At 43.9% G+C, this 15,918-nt stretch overlaps 1 protein-coding gene across 2 annotated transcripts in view; it reads left to right on the top strand.

The window, feature by feature from the left end:
* Positions 1-15,869, top strand: part of FGD1 (FYVE, RhoGEF and PH domain containing 1) — a 44,753-nt gene extending 28,884 nt beyond the window's left edge. For both annotated transcript variants that reach the window (XM_055338654.1, XM_055338653.1), the window contains exons 9-18: positions 6,392-6,450; positions 6,588-6,734; positions 7,087-7,179; positions 7,345-7,424; positions 11,351-11,381; positions 11,893-11,994; positions 12,365-12,490; positions 12,667-12,828; positions 14,317-14,460; positions 14,995-15,869. In XM_055338654.1, the coding sequence (XP_055194629.1) occupies positions 6,392-6,450; positions 6,588-6,734; positions 7,087-7,179; positions 7,345-7,424; positions 11,351-11,381; positions 11,893-11,994; positions 12,365-12,490; positions 12,667-12,828; positions 14,317-14,460; positions 14,995-15,288 (1,238 nt within the window). In that variant the 3' untranslated portion in view covers positions 15,289-15,869. The remainder of the gene's footprint in view (positions 1-6,391; positions 6,451-6,587; positions 6,735-7,086; positions 7,180-7,344; positions 7,425-11,350; positions 11,382-11,892; positions 11,995-12,364; positions 12,491-12,666; positions 12,829-14,316; positions 14,461-14,994) is intronic.
* The last annotated feature ends 49 nt before the right edge of the window (positions 15,870-15,918 follow it).

Here is a 15,918-nt window from a genome sequence, read left to right as displayed (position 1 = left end):
CCAGGCTAAGGGGCTGCGTCTTTTCCCCTGCAGATATGAGGGAGCTATTGACAGATTGAAGCAGAAGAGTGGCAGCAGTTTGTGAGAAAGATCCCTCTGGCAGCTAGGGTGGAAGAGGAGTTGAAGATTAGAGCCTCTTGAAAGGCCCGATTAAGACAAGGAGTACCAGGACATGGTCATGGAGGGACGACCTCCTAGAAAAGCCAGACTTGGTTTGCCAACCGTATGGACCCTCTTCAGAAGCACCTGTACTCCTCCCTCATAGGCATATTTTCTAGTGGGAAAATTCAGCAGCATACAGACAAAAGTGAGATGTGGTACAGCTGTAGCCGGGCCTCAAGCATGGGCAGGATTTGTTAGTGTGGGGGGATGTATAGGGACTTATTTCAAGATTTTTTTTCCCTGATGATACCTGGTCACTATAGGAAATATGGAAATTACAGAAAAGATGAAAGAGGTAGAGAAAAAGATCACCTGTGATACAAGCCCCCAGAGAAGAAGCATAATGAACATTTTGACTTGTATTCTTCCTGTTTTTTTAATACACATATATTTGCAAATTCAAGATCATTCAGTATATACTACTTGGTATCCTTTTCTTAAAATATCCTGAGCAGGGGCACCTGGGTGGCTTACTCAGTTAAGCTTCTGCCTTCCGCTCAGGTCATGATCCCAGGGTCTGAGATAGAGCCCCACGTCAGGCTCTCTGCTCAGCAGGGAGCCTGCTTCTCCCTCTCTGCCCCTACCCCTGTTTGTGCTCTCTCTCTCTCTTTCAAATAAATAAATAAATAAAATCCTTAAAAATATCCTGAACATTTCACAAATTATGAAAAACTCTGTATAAGCATCACTTGTAGAGGATGTCCAGTATTCCATTATATGAATGCACATTAATTTATTTAACTGAACTCTGACAGTTGGACATTTTTATTTTTAGAGAGAGAGAGAGAGAGAATGCATGTGGTCAGGGGAGGGGCAGAGGGAAAGGGAAAGAGAGAATCTTAAGCAGTACCGAACAATGTGGAGCCTGACACAGAGCTTGATCTCATGACCCTGAGATCATGACCGGGGCCAAAATCAAGAGTCAGTCGCTTAACCAACTGAGCCACCCAGGCACCCCTAGAGTTGGAAATTTTTGTTTCTGGTTGACACTATTGTAAACACCACTGTAATGAAAGTGTACTTACACATAGAATGTGTGTTTTCTCTTTTTTATTTAAATTTTTTTAAAAGATTTTATTTATTTATTCATGATAGTCACACACACACAGAGAGAGAGAGAGGCAGAGACACAGGCAGAGGGAGAAGCAGGCTCCATGCAGGGAGCCCGACGTGGGATTCGATCCCGGGTCTCCAGGATTGCGCCCTGGGCCAAAGGCAGGTGCCAAACTGCTGCGCCACCCAGGGATCCCCTCTTTTTTATTTATTATTTATTTTAATTCCAGTATAGTTAACCTACAGTGTTATATTACTTTCAGGTGCACAAGACAGTGATTCAACAATTTTTTTTAAATTTTTTATTGGAGTTCGATTTGGCAACATATAGCATAACACCCAGTGCTCATCCCATCAAGTGCCCCCCCCCAGTGCCTGTCACCCAATCACCCCATCCCCCCACCCACCTCCCCTTCCACTACCCCTTGTTCGTTTCCCAGTTAGGAGTCTCTCATGTTCTGTCACCCTCACTGATATTTCCCACTCATTTTCTCTCCTTTCCCTTCCATTCTCTTTCACTATTTTTTATATTCCCTAAATGAATGAGACCATATAATGTTTGTCCTTCTCTGATTGACTTATTTCACTCAGCATAATACCCTCCAGTTCCATCCACGTTGAAGCAAATGGTGGGTATTTGTTGTTTCTAATGGCTGAGTAATATTCCATTGTATACATAGACCACAGCTTCTTTATCCAGCCTTCTTTCGATGGACACTGGGGCTCCTTCCACAGGTTGGCTATTGTGGACATTGCTGCTATAAACATTCGGGTGCAGGTGTCCTGCTGTTTCACTGCATCTGTATCTTTGGGGTAAATCCCCAGCAGTGCAATTGCTGGGTCGTAGGGCAGTTCTATTTTTAACTCTTTGAGGAAGCTCCACACAGTTTTCCAGAGTGGCTGCACCAGTTCACATTCCCAGCACCAGTGCAAGAGGGTTCCCCTTTCTCCACATCCTCTCCAGCATTTGTTGTTTCCTGTCTTGTTAATTTTCCCCATTCTCACTGGTGTGCGGTGGTATCTCATTGTGGTTTTGATTTGTATTTCCCTGATGGCAAGTGATGCGGAGCATTTTCTCATGTCCTTTTTGGCCATGTGTATGTCTTTTTTGGTGAAATTTCTGTTCATGTCTTTTGCCCATTTCATGATTGCGTTGTTTCTTTCTTTGATTCAACAATTTTATACATAACCCATTTCTCATCAAGACAAGTGCACTCCTTAATCCCCATCACCTGTTTAACCCATCTCCACCCCTCTTCTTTCTAGTAACAATCCGTTCCTTCTCTATTGTTAAGAGTCTATTTCTTGATTTCTCTCTCTTAATTTTTTCCTTTTGCATGTTTTGTCACTTAAATTCCACATATGAATGAAATCATATATTTGTCTTTCTCCAACTGACTTAGTTCACTTAGTATCATACCCTCTAGTTCCATCCATGTCATTGCAAATGGCAAGACTTCATTCTTCTTATGAAAAGAATGGCTGAATAATATTCCATCACACACACACCCCACATCTTCTTTACCATCTATCCATGAACACTTGAGCTGCTTCTAAAATTTGGTTATTAGAAGTTGTGCTGTTATAAAGGTTGGGATGCATGTATCTCTTTGGCTTAATATTTTTGTATTTTGGGAGTAAATACCTAGTAGTGTGATTACTGATCCTAGGGTAGTACTATTTCTAGCTTTTTGAGGAACTTCCAGGCTGTTTTCCACAGTGGCTGCACCAGTTTGCACTCCCACTAACAGGGTACAAGGGTTCCTTTCTCTCCACATCCTCACCAACACTTGTTTCCTATGTTTTGATTTTACTGATTCTGACAGGTGTGAGGTGATATCTCATTTTGGGTTTTATTTGCATTTCCCTTATGATGAGCAGTGTGGAGCATCTTTTCGTGTATCTGCTGGCCATCTGTATATCGTCTTTAGAGAAATGTCTGTTCATGTCTTCTGCCCATTTCTAATTGGATTATTTGGTGTTTTGGCTTTCAGGTTATATCAGTTCTTTATATATTTTAGATACTAACCCTTTAAAAGAGACCACATTTGCAAATATCTTCTTCCATTCAGTAAATTGTCTTTTCATTTTGTTGATTGTTTCCTTTGCTGTGCAGAAGTTCTTTATTTTGATGTAGTCCCAATACTTTATTTTTTTCTTTTCTTTCCCTTACCTCAGGAGACATATCTAGAAAAAGTTGCTACCTCCGTTGTCTGAGAAATTATTGCCTATGTTCTCCTCTAGGATTTTTATGGTTTCAGGCCTCCCATTTAGGTCTTTAATCCATTTTTAATTTATTCTTGTGTATAAGAAAGTGATCCGGTTTCATTCTTTTGCATGTAACTATCCAGTTTTCCTAATTCCATTTGTTGAAGATACTGTTTCCCATTGCATATTCTTTCCTACTGTGGTCAAAGATTAACTCAGCATATAATTGTGGATTTCAGGGTCTCTGGATGGCTCAGTTGGTTAAGCGTCTGCCTTCAGCTCGGCTCATGATGCCGAGGTCCTGGGATTGAGCTCCACATCAGGCTCCCTGCTCAGTGGGGAGCCTGCTTCTCCCTCTCCTTCTGCTGCTCCCCCTGTTTTTTTCTCTCTCTCTCTGTCAAATTAATAAATAAAATCTTTAAAAAAAATAATTGTGGCTTTATTTCAGGGTTTTCTATTCTGTTCGAACTATGTGTCTATTTTTGTGCCATTTCCATACTCTTATGTTTACTACAGCTTTGTAGTATATCTTGGAAGTCTGGAATAATGATACCTCCATTTTGTTTTTCTTTTTCAAGATTGCTTTGGCTATTTGGGGTCCTTTGTGGTTCCATACAAATTTTAGGATTATTTTTTCTAATTCTGTAAAAAATGCTGTTGTTGTTTTGAGAGGGATTGCATTAAATGTGTAGATTGCTTTGGGTATAGACATTTTAACAATATTTGTTCTTTCAATCCATGAACATAGAATATATTTCTGTTTCTTTGTGTCATGTTCAGTTTCTCTCATCCGCGTTTGAAAGTTTTCAGAGTACAGGTCTTACACCTCTTTGGTTAAGCCTATCCCTAGGTACTGTGCAATTGTAAATGGGATTGTTTTCTTAATTTCTCTTTCTGCTTCTTCATTATTAGTATATAGAAATGCAACAAATGTCTGTGTATTGATTTGGTATCCTGTGACTTTATTGAATTCATTTATCAGATCTAGTAGTTTTTCGGTGGAGTCTTTCAGGTTTTCTATATATAGTATCATGTCATCTCCAAATAGGAAAAATTTTACTTCTTCCTTACCAATTTGGATGCCTTTTTTTCCTGTCTGACTGCTGTGGCTAGGACTTCCAGTACTATGTTGAATAGAGGTGAGAAGAGTAGCATCCTTGTCTTGTTCCTGATATCAAGAGAAAAGCTCTCAGTTTTCCCTACTGACTATGATGTTCTCTGTGGGTTTTTCATAGATGGCCTTTATTATGTTGAGGTATGTTCCCTCTAAACCTACTTTGTTGTGGGATTTTATCAAGAATAGATGTTGTGCTTTGTCAAATGGTTTTCTGCATCTGTTGAGATGATCATATAGTTTTTGTCTTGTCTCCTGTTGAGGTGATGTTATCACGTTGATTGATTTGCAAATATTGATCCACCCTTGCATGCCAGAAATAAATCCCATTTGATTGTGGTGAATGATTCTTTTTGAAATTTTATTCATTTATTTGAGAGAGAGCAAGTGAGTGAGAGAGCACGAGTAGAGTGAGGGTTAGAGGGAGAAGCAGACTCCCCACTGAGCAGGGAGCCTAATGCGGGCTTCATCCTGGGACCCCGGGATCATGACCTGAGCTGAAGGCAGACAGTTTAACCAACTGAGCCACCTAGGCACCCCATGAATGATTCTTTAAATGTATTTTTGGACTCAGTTTGCTAGTATTTTGTTGAGGATTTTTGCATCTGTTCATCAGGGATATTGGCCTACAGTTCTCTTTTCTTGTGGTGCCTTTATCTGGTTTTGGAATCAGGGTAATGCTGGCCTCATAGAATGACTTTGGAAGTTTTCCCTCCTCTTCAATTTCTTGGAATAGTTTGAGAAGAGACATTAACTCTTCTTTAAATGTTTGGTAGAATTTCCTATGAAGTCATGTGGTCCTGCACTTTTGTTTGTTGGGAGGTTTTTTTAATTAATTAATTAATTTTATTTATTTATTTATTTATTTATTTATTTATTTATTTATGAGTGACACAGAAAGAGAGAGAGAGGCCGAGGCATGGGCAGAGGGAGAAGCAGGCTCCATGCAGGAAGCCTGATGTGGGACTCAGTCCTGGGACTCCGGGATCATACCCTGAGCCAAAGGCAGATGCTCAACCGCTGAGCCACCCAGGCAACTCTGTTGGGAGTTTTTTTATTACGGATTCAATTTCCTTGGTAATAATCAGACTGTTCATATTTTCTATTTCTTCCTGCTTTAGTTTTGGTAGGTTATATGTTTCTAGAAATTTATCCATTTCTTCTAGGTTGTCCAGTTTGCTGGCATATAGTTTTTCACAATATTCTCTTACAGATATTTGTATTCCTGTGATGTTGGTTGTTATTTCTCCTCTCTCATTTATGATTTTATTTATTTGAGATCTTTTCCCTTTTTTTTCAATGAATCTGGCTAGGGAGTTATTGGTTTTGTTGATTAAAATGTGTATTTTCTTAGGATAGATTCCTATAATCAATATTATTGACACAAAGAATAGGCTCATCTCTTTGTTTCTTTATATATGGCGTTTTCTGATTATAAAAGTAATACATACTCTTTGTCAAAAATATGGAAAATACAGAAAAATCTAAAGAACACAGTAAAAACCACCCATAGCATAGACCCACCATCCAGAGATGGTTAACTCGTTAAATATGGCTATGTTTCTTTTCAGTTACCTATGTAATTGTTATTGTAGTTATTTTTAATGGTAATAATAATCCTAAGTTTGCATGTTATTCACTGCCAGTTATTCCATGTAGTATGATTCTGTTATTGTGGAATTAATTGAGATAGTTTCTGATTTTAAGTGATGTTGCTATGGACATCTTTGGGGCTGGTGCTTTCTGGGACAGGGAGGGTGTATTTAGGCCAGGAGGAAGCATTCAGGAAGCAAAGAAGCTCCCAAGAGCCTCCTCTCTGCTAGTTCCCCGTTTGACCTCCCACTCTGCCCACAGAGTCTCTGGAGCTGATAGCCACAGCAGCAGAGCACTCTAATGCTGCCATCCGCAAAATGGTGAGTGGCCCTTCTAGTCCCTGCCCTTCCTTAGCCACCCACCTGTGGTGTCTTTGTACTGGGGAACTTGCTATTTCTGGACATGTAAGGGGCAGCCAGCACCCCAACCCTGCCTTCTGCTTACTGTCTCCTGCCAGGAGCGAATGCACAAGCTGCTGAAGGTATATGAGCTGCTAGGAGGTGAGGAAGACATTGTCAGCCCCACCAAAGAGCTCATAAAAGAAGGCCATATCCTTAAGCTGTCAGCAAAGAATGGGACCACTCAAGACCGATACCTCATACTAGTAAGTGCCAGGTGTGGGGTTGCACACATTGGGTACTCACTCAAGACTATACCTCTTGCTAGCCATTCTTTCCTCTATTAATTCATTGTATTTTCACCACCTACACTAGGGATTTTTTTTCTCTACTTCAGAGGTGATGTAACTAAGACTTGGAAGTGACTTGCCATAGATCACCCAACTAGAAAGTGACTCCCATGCCTAGGCTCTTTCCTCGTGACCATTGTGCTCAATCTGGGCTGTGCTTTCTCCATCTGTTGCCTTGATTCCCCAACAATAAAGCTTCAGGAGTCCTATAAGGATAGGGGGCTGGGCCACACCTCTCCACACACATCCCAAAACTTTTCCTTTGTAGTTCAACGACCGCCTCCTTTACTGTGTGCCCAGGCTGCGGCTCCTTGGCCAGAAGTTTAGCGTGCGGGCACGCATTGATGTTGATGGCATGGAGGTGAGCACCAGGAGGTGGGAGATGGGGACCTGGAGTGGGGCCTTGGTGCTGGGAGGAATAAAGTTGTTCTGCTCTGACCCCAAGTCCTTGTGTGCATGTGTGCAGAGGGTAAGGTCCCTGTGGAGCTTAGTAGTCCTCACAAAGCCTCTTTCTCCCTCCATTCAGCTAAAGGAAAGCTCCAACCTCAATCTGCCTCGGACCTTCCTGGTGTCAGGAAAGCAGCGCTCCCTGGAGCTCCAGGCTAGGTACTTGCCCTTACCTATACCTTCCCTCCAGACCCCTCTTTCGCTTCAGATACAAGGCATTCTAGGCCTTGTGCCAGGCTACCTCCCCAAGGAAGAGATTGTTCCAGAGAAAAGATGGGTACCTTTTCCCAAAGATGCAGCTTTGCTCTTCTGGTGGGTTTTGTTAGAGGAGAGGGAAGAATGAGATATTAATCCAAACAGGAATGACAACAACATAGTTTATTGTAGATTCAGATATTTAAGAGAAATCACAATAAAATGCAATCCTTGGTCCATGAAAGGAGCCTAATTTGAGCAAAACCCTAAAATATATTTGCAAGAAAATAGGAAAAATCTAAGTGTGAGCTGAACAATAGCTGTTGGGTAATTATTGCTAACTTTTTCAGGTGTGATAATGGTATAATGGTTATACAGGAGAATGGCCTTGTTTTTTTCATGTTGCACATTGAAGATTTAGTATCATGATATCTGTAATTTATTTTTAAATGATTTATCAACCAAAAAATACATACACATGTACATATATTCACACACATAAATACATACATACATATACATATATATGAAGTAAATGTAGCAAAATATTTTTTAAATTTGCATCTATAGGATAGGCATACATTTAATGAATTTGTGTTATCCTGTCTTTTTTGTACACTTGAAATTTTTTATAAACTTTTAAAAATAGTAGCATTTAGGGATCCCTGGGTGGCGTAGCCGTTTAGCGCCTGCCTTTGGCCCAGGGCGCGATCCTGGAGACCCGGGATCGAATCCCACGTCGGGCTCCCGGTGCATGGAGCCTGCTTCTCCCTCTGCCTGTGTCTCTGCCTCTCTCTCTCTCTGTGTGTGTGACTATCATAAATAAATAAAAATTAAAAAAAAAGAAATGTTAAAATGATAAGCTTGATTTTAAAAAAAAATAAGATAAAAATAGTAGCATTTAAAAATAATGCCTAGCCATTTAATTAAGAGGCTTTCACATCCGTCCTCTACTTGGATGATTATAATAATAGCTCACATTTAGTGAAGACTTGCTCTTATGCTAGGCACTGTTTTAAGTTAATTTTAACTTAAACAATTTAAGTTTAAACTGACTAGTTGAATCCTTAACACAACCGTTGAAGTAGCTACTGTTACCATCAATCCCATTTCACAGATGAGCAAACCAAGGCACAGAAGAGTTGTATACTTTGCCCAAGATCCCACAGCCAGAAAGGAGCAGAGCTGGAAATAGAGCTCATGCTGCCTGCTGAGGGCCCAAGTGATACAGTATCATGGTCAGGGTCAGGACCAGAGAATGGATGCATATGAGTAGATGATCTGTTTCTGACAGGCTGCAAGGAAGTGAGAAATGAGAGTCAGAAGCCTCATTGTTGGGATTGCATGGAGGCAGGAAAGAGAGATGAATATGGCTAGAAGGTGTCCTCCTGGAGGATGCAAGATAGGTGTTGGCTTTGAAGCTCTGGGAGACTGAGAGATCATCCCTGAGGCCAGCAGCCAGGAAGCAAGAACAAAGTAAATGATGGGCACATCCAGGAGAGGGCTCAGCAGAACCGGAGTGACAAGTCACATGACTCAGCTCTTCCGCTGGGAGGATGGGAGGGAGGGGGCCGCAGAGAGACAATGGAGCCAAAAGGAGTACTGAGCAGTGCAGGGTTTCCTCCTACTGGCAGAGGAAAGTTATGAAGGCTTTGCACTTGCTTTGCAATTGATTGTACTGCCCTTTAAAAAATTTTTAATGAAAAATTTCAAATATCCAGAAAATTAGAAATACAACAAACACCCATATACCTACCATTTAACAATTGGTACTCAACCTTGGCAATGCAGGAATCAGCTGGGGAGCTTTTAAAAAATACTGATGTCTTAAGGGGCACCTGGCTGGCTCAATCAGTAGAGCATGTGACTCTTAGTCTTGGGGTTATAGGTTCAAGCCCCACATTGGGTATAGAGATTACTTAAAATATTTTTTAAAATACCGATGTCTGAGACCCACCCCCAAAGACTGAATTTGTCTGGGATACAGCCTCAACATGAGTTTTAAAAGCTCCCTTGGTGGTTTTATTTTTTATTTTTTTTTATTTTTTCCCTTGGTGGTTTTAATGTGTGCATCAGGTTTGGGACCACTACTGACTTAGAAGTCAACAACAATTGACATTTTGCCATATATAGCTTTGGCTAAATCATTATAAATTAAAGACATGATACTTCACCCCAGGCCTTTCCTCTATTTGCACACACACACACATACACACACACACATTTTCTTTCTATATTTTATTATGAAAATATTCCAGAGCAGCCCGGGTGGCTCAGCAGTTTAGCGCCACCTTTAGCCCAGGGTGTGATCCTAGAGACCTGGGATCGAGTCCCACGTGTCGGGCTCCCTGAATGGAGCCTACTTCTCCCTCTGCCTGTGTCTCTGCCTCTTTCTCTCTATGTGTCTCTGATGAGTAAATAAAATCTTTTAAAAAGAAAAAAGAAAATATGCCAAAATATAGAAAAGTTTAAAGAATTATACAGTGAACAACTGCAAACCCACCATATAGATTCTACAAGTATTAACACTGTGCTATATTTAATCACAGACCTATCCTTTTATCCATCCACCAATCCATCTGATTTATTAACACGCATTTCAAACAGTTACAGACATCAATACACCCTCACCCCTAAAGACTTTGGTGTGCATATTATTAAGTAGAATTCAATATTTGTTTAGTGTCTTCTCCTTTTCTTGAGGCCAATTTTCAACACAGGGAAATACACAGGTCTTAAGTGTGTAACATCAGTGAGTTCTGACAAATATAAACACGTCACATGTTTCTAAACAAAAATGGAAAGTTATGTGTATTTTATATATGTTTTTGTTTAACATATTATAAGCAGCTTTACATACCATTTATGTTGTCTGACAGTAATGATGTACCATCATTTCTTTTTCTTTATCTGATCCCTTATTGTTGGACACTTAGGCTGTTTCCAATTTTTCATAATAAATAGCATTGCAATGGACATTCTTGCAGCTAAATATTAGCTCATAGCCTTAATTTTTCATGAAGTGGTTCTAAGGATATAGTCAGAATTTCCTATTAGAAACATACTTTTGATGTCTGGTGTGTCAATATGGAAGGGGATTAAAAGAGACCAAGCAGGAGTCAGCCAAGAAGCTGGGTCCTATTCCTAGTGAGCAGTTTATGGGGCTGTACCAGCATAGAGGTCCTGGAGGCTCCAGGGCAGACAGGAGAGGTAGGAAGGGAAGGAAAAGGAAGAGTTCACTTACACCAATTCAGCACCTAGTAGACCAAGGATTGTGCTGGGCACTTACATGTCACCTCAGTTACTGCTCAGAACAATCTAGACTGGTAATTATCTCCATGTAAAATGGAGAAGGAAATGGACTAAAGAAAAACAAACTGCCCTCCTCTCTCAAACTTGCCATTCCAACAACAGGGAACTATTTTGGGTTTCTTGTCTGTTCCATACATTTACACACACCTCACCCATGGCCCTCTACCTGAGGTCCAGCACCTCCTTGAAGAAACCTTCCTTAACAGCCCCCACTCCAATTCCAGGCTGGGGCAGGTCTCTTCTTCTGGGCTCCTCAGCCCTATTTTCACCCTGTCATGGCGCTTATCCCCCTGTACTGTCCCTGGCCATCTCCCCTCCTAGACCGTGCACTCCTTAAGGGTAGGGTTCTCTCTGAGTTCCGAGTTCCTAGACAGGGTCTGGAAAGTATTAGTAATTGTTGAAAAAACAAACTCAGACAGGCTACATGACTTGCCAAAGATCACACAATAAGTTAAAGACCAGAAGATCAAAACCCCGGTCTGACTCCAAAACACTTGCTCTTTACCACTCTAGTTGCTTTTGGTTGGCCTGCCTAACCCAACATTTTTCTTTCCTCCCCCCCCCCCGCAACCCCCAAGGACTGAGGAGGAGAAGAAAGACTGGGTCCAGGTAACATCCAAGAAGGTTTTGTGGTAGGGGGCTGGAAGAGTATTAACAGGTCTCCTTGGGGTTGGTGGACTCTCCCCTAAAACTCATATCAGACCAGAATGGGCCTGGACACCTGCTTTCTAACAAACATTACCATCCCCACTTTACAGATGAGCAAACTGAGGTCCAAAGGTTAAAGGGATACGCAAATTTTTCTTTTAGGAAGCTGGCTCTGCTGAGAGTGTAGCCCCAGTAAATTAAATCCTGTGAAACCTTAAGCCCAGACAGTGGCCAGGAAGACCTTCTGAGGTTTTTCAACCACTGAATCCCCTCCCCCATTTCACAAATCTAAGAACTGAGACTTGGAGTTGGGATTGGGCTTGCTCAAGATCATATGCCTAGCAAGGAGCAGAGTTTGGTCTAGAAGCCACCTTTTTTGACCCGAGGCTTGGTCATAGGAAGGTGAGGTGAGGGTGGAAACAGGTGAATTGTGAGGTGATCTGACCCTTATTTCTCACAACCCCCTCTACAGGCCATCAACTCCACACTCCTGAAGCATGAACAGACGCTGGAGACCTTCAAACTGTTGAACTCAACAAACAGGGAAGATGAAGACACACCCCCTAACTCTCCAGTAAGAGTCCCCACCCCCTTCTCCTGCAATGGGACCCCTCCCAGGCTTCCAAGTCCCCACTTTATGTTGAGATGATCCATTCCCCTTACCAGAGAGTAAAGATCAGAGAGGCAGTGCATGACCTCAGAAGCCCAGACTTCTGAGGTATGGCTGCAGCAAAATCATTGGGGAAACTGAGGCCCAGAAAGTCAAAATGACTTGCCTTCAGTAGCACAGTGAGGTAGGGACAGAGCAAGGACTCAAAGGCAGGTCTTCTGAATGTATCTGCCACCTCCCAATGATGATCCAAGCCTTGGGGTAGAGGGCAGGGGCTGGCTGGACTGGGCTGGGGAGTAGCTATCTGTGACCTGGGACCTGGCCCTCTCTCCAGAACGTGGATCTTGGGAAGCGGGCACCTACACCCATCCGAGAAAAGGAAGTCACCATGTGCATGCGCTGCCAGGAGCCCTTCAATTCCATCACCAAACGCAGGCACCACTGCAAGGCCTGCGGGCATGTGAGTTTTGGCAGGCAGGGGCAGAGCTAGGGAGGGGACAGGCTGGCAGCCCAAAGGCCCAATTCTGAGTGGGTTACCCTCCAAGTGGGGGAGGCCATGAGTCTACTGTGGGAGTTGATACACTGAAGGGAAAGATCTGCAGGAACCAGGCTGTTTTTGCCCACTTGCCACCCCAGGTGGTTTGTGGGAAGTGCTCCGAGTTCCGGGCCCGCCTCATCTATGACAACAACCGCTCCAACCGTGTGTGCACTGACTGCTACGTGGCCTTGCATGGGGTGCCTGGGAGCAGCCCAGCCTGCAGCCAGCATACACCCCAGCGCCGGAGGTCTATCCTGGAGGTAAGAGCCAGGTCCCCAATTAACACTCCCACACTGACCACGTGGGCCCCAGCCACACACCCAGTGTGATTGATGCCTGGGCATCTCTGAAATGCTAGGGTGCCATTTGCATCCACAGAACAAGTGACGCAGGCTTGGAGTGAGTAAAATGAGTGCAAGAATGAAAGACTAATTTTTATTTAAGTGCTTTAGACATTTAATCCTCACAGTAACTAATCTATCCATGCTATTACTATCCCTGTGTTACATATGAGGAAGCTGAGGCCCAGGGAGTTCTTTGCCCAAATTACACAGCCAGCAAGTGGCAGAGCTAGGATGTTTTTTCAATTAACAAATTATCTTTTCTTATTACAAAGTAGAAAATGTGTGCTGAAGAATATCAGACAATATACACAAAAATAATAAAAACACCATATTCCTTCTACCTACTAGATTACCACCATTAACACTTCTGCTGTAGCATGCATACAAATACACACATTTTTTGGGTTTTTTAACCAAATTGAGGTATTTATTTAACACTTAAAGAATGCTTACTCTGTGAGCGCTGGTTTGGCTGTCAGTTAAGTGGCCAGCTCTTGATTTGGGCTCAGATCATGATCTCAGGGTTGTGAGATCGAGCCCCCGCAGTGAGCTACTCACTCAGCAGAAGTCTGCTTGAGGATTCTCTCTCCCTCTCCCTCTGCCCCTAACTCCCACTTACGTGCACACACTCATTCTAAAATAAATCAATCTTAAAAAAAAAAGGCTTACTCTGTACCAGGCAGTATTTTGAGCACTTTACATATATTAATTCATTTAATCCTTAAAACAAACCTGTATGCTCTCCCTCCAAGTTGATACATTTTCATCTAGAGCTGGGATTCTGAGCCAGACTGCCTTACCCAGCTAGCTACTCAGTTTCCTTCACCACAATGCTAGGTTGCCTCTTGTTAAATGTAAGGAATGGATTAATGATGAAAGATGGAAAACAGGTGAGGCATAAATGCATAATGACTTGAGGAATAAATGAACTGATGGAAGAAAGGATACCTGCCCAGCATTTAGGTACCCCTGCTGAGATACCCCTCCCACCAACTCTTAGGAGACAGCAGCCATGGCAGTTCATCAGACAAGCCTGGCTTTCTTTTTTTTTAAAATTTTTTAAAATTTATTTATGATAGTCACAGAGAGAGAGAGAGGCAGAGACACAGGCAGAGGGAGAAGCAGGCTCCATGCACCGGAAGCCCGATGTGGGATTCGATCCCGGGTCTCCAGGATCGCGCCCTGGGCCAAAGGCAGGCGCCAAACCGCTGCGCCACCCAGGGATCCCCAAGCCTGGCTTTCAATCTTGATTCTAACTCACTGGGGGTGGGAGGTACTGGACATATCACTCCGGCCACCTGAGCTTCAGCTTTATCAATCCCCAAGCTGAGGGGGTGTCAAAGCCAAGAGTAGCTAGGCCAGGCCTTCTGTCATCACTCACGTCCCCTATGTCTCTGGCCACAGAAACAGGCCTCAGTGGCTGCGGAGAACAGCGTCATCTGCAGCTTCCTACACTACATGGAGAAAGGTGGGAAAGGCTGGCACAAGGCATGGTTCGTGGTCCCTGAGAACGAGCCCTTGGTGCTGTACATCTATGGAGCCCCTCAGGTGTGCATCCTATTCCCTCAGATCCTTTCAGCCACCTGGCAAAACCAGGCTGTTCCTCTTCCCCTTCAGTCTTTGACCTCTCCTTGGCCCTGGGGGGCTGGGTAAGCCTAAGGGGAAATCAGAGCCCCTACCCTTGTGAAACAAAGACCACCTAGAGACAAGGAGTGATCCTGGGCCAACATGTAGGGAAAAGTGGGGTGAGCTGGTGGGGTAGTTTCCTGGAAGAAGCCGGAGTGGTTAGGCACTGCTAGGTCCGGTTTGGAGCCGGGAAAAACTGTAAATGGAGGCAACAGCCTAGTACAAAGGCCTGCAAACATTATTTGGTATATGCCAGAGACTAGCCCAACTGGTTTTGGTTGTGGGAGGAAACAGGTATTTTAACTGGCCTGCATGCTAGCCTCAATTGACATTTTCCTATTGCTATCAGGGGCGCCACGAAGTTTCCTGAGCAGGGGAAGGAAGAGGGGTTTGGCAGATGCAAAACTAGTGAGAAGCCCAGCCTCCAGGTGACCCCAGCTCTTTCCTATTCCCTAGGATGTGAAAGCCCAGCGCAGCTTGCCCCTCATTGGCTTTGAGGTGGGACCTCCTGAGGCAGGGGAGCGGCCTGACAGAAGGCATGTCTTCAAGATCACCCAGAGCCACCTGAGCTGGTACTTCAGCCCTGAGACAGAGGAGCTGCAGCGGCGCTGGATGGCAGTGCTTGGTCGGGCAGGCCGTGGGGACACGTTCTGCCCTGGGCTCACACTGTCTGAAGACAGGGAGATGGAGGAGGCACCAGTGGCAGCTTCAGGAGCCACTGCTGAACCCTCTGAAGCCCCCCAGACCTGAGACAAGACCTAGAGGGTTCAAAGGGGTAACTGGGGCCCCCTGCCCCACACTCTAGCTGCCCATGTCCAATTGGGGGCCCCAGCCCCCTCCCTCCCAGCTCAGTCAATACTTGAACTCCCATCACGGGCACTTTCAATCCCCAGTGCCAGGTCTTGGGTTTTTTAATTCATCTTTTTCCAAAACATGGGCTTTAAAAAAAATTCCTACAGTGATTTCAATTTTTTTTTAAATCCCTGTCCCCAAGGAGGGTGGGAACTGTTGCTAGACGCCCTTGAATTAGGCCGGTTTTGCCCCCATCCCCTCAACACCCTACAGATCCTGCCTCCACCCAATTCCGCCCCACACCCAAAGCACTGGAAACTGGAGATCTGGATTCAAGTGCCAGCTCTGCCACTGACCCCATGGCCCTGGCCCACCCCTGCCCCCTCAGCCAGTGTCTTCATACGTTATGTGGGATGGTGACCAGACCCCTCCTGCCTCTCCCATGGCTTACAGCTTTTCCCCAGCCCCAAGCTACCCAGTATTTTATCGTCCAGACCCATGGCAGGGCCACAGGGCAGGACAGGGGAATGGTGGGGGGGGGGGGGCGGGGAGGAGGACCATGGATACTCTGTTTTGTTTTTTAAAGAA

The sequence above is a fragment of the Nyctereutes procyonoides genome, unplaced genomic scaffold, assembly GCF_905146905.1.
Source record: "Nyctereutes procyonoides isolate TBG_1078 unplaced genomic scaffold, NYPRO_anot_genome, whole genome shotgun sequence".
NCBI lineage: Eukaryota > Metazoa > Chordata > Mammalia > Carnivora > Canidae > Nyctereutes > Nyctereutes procyonoides.
The sequence above is the reverse complement of the archived record's forward strand: the minus strand, read 5'-3'. Positions and strand labels throughout refer to the sequence as shown.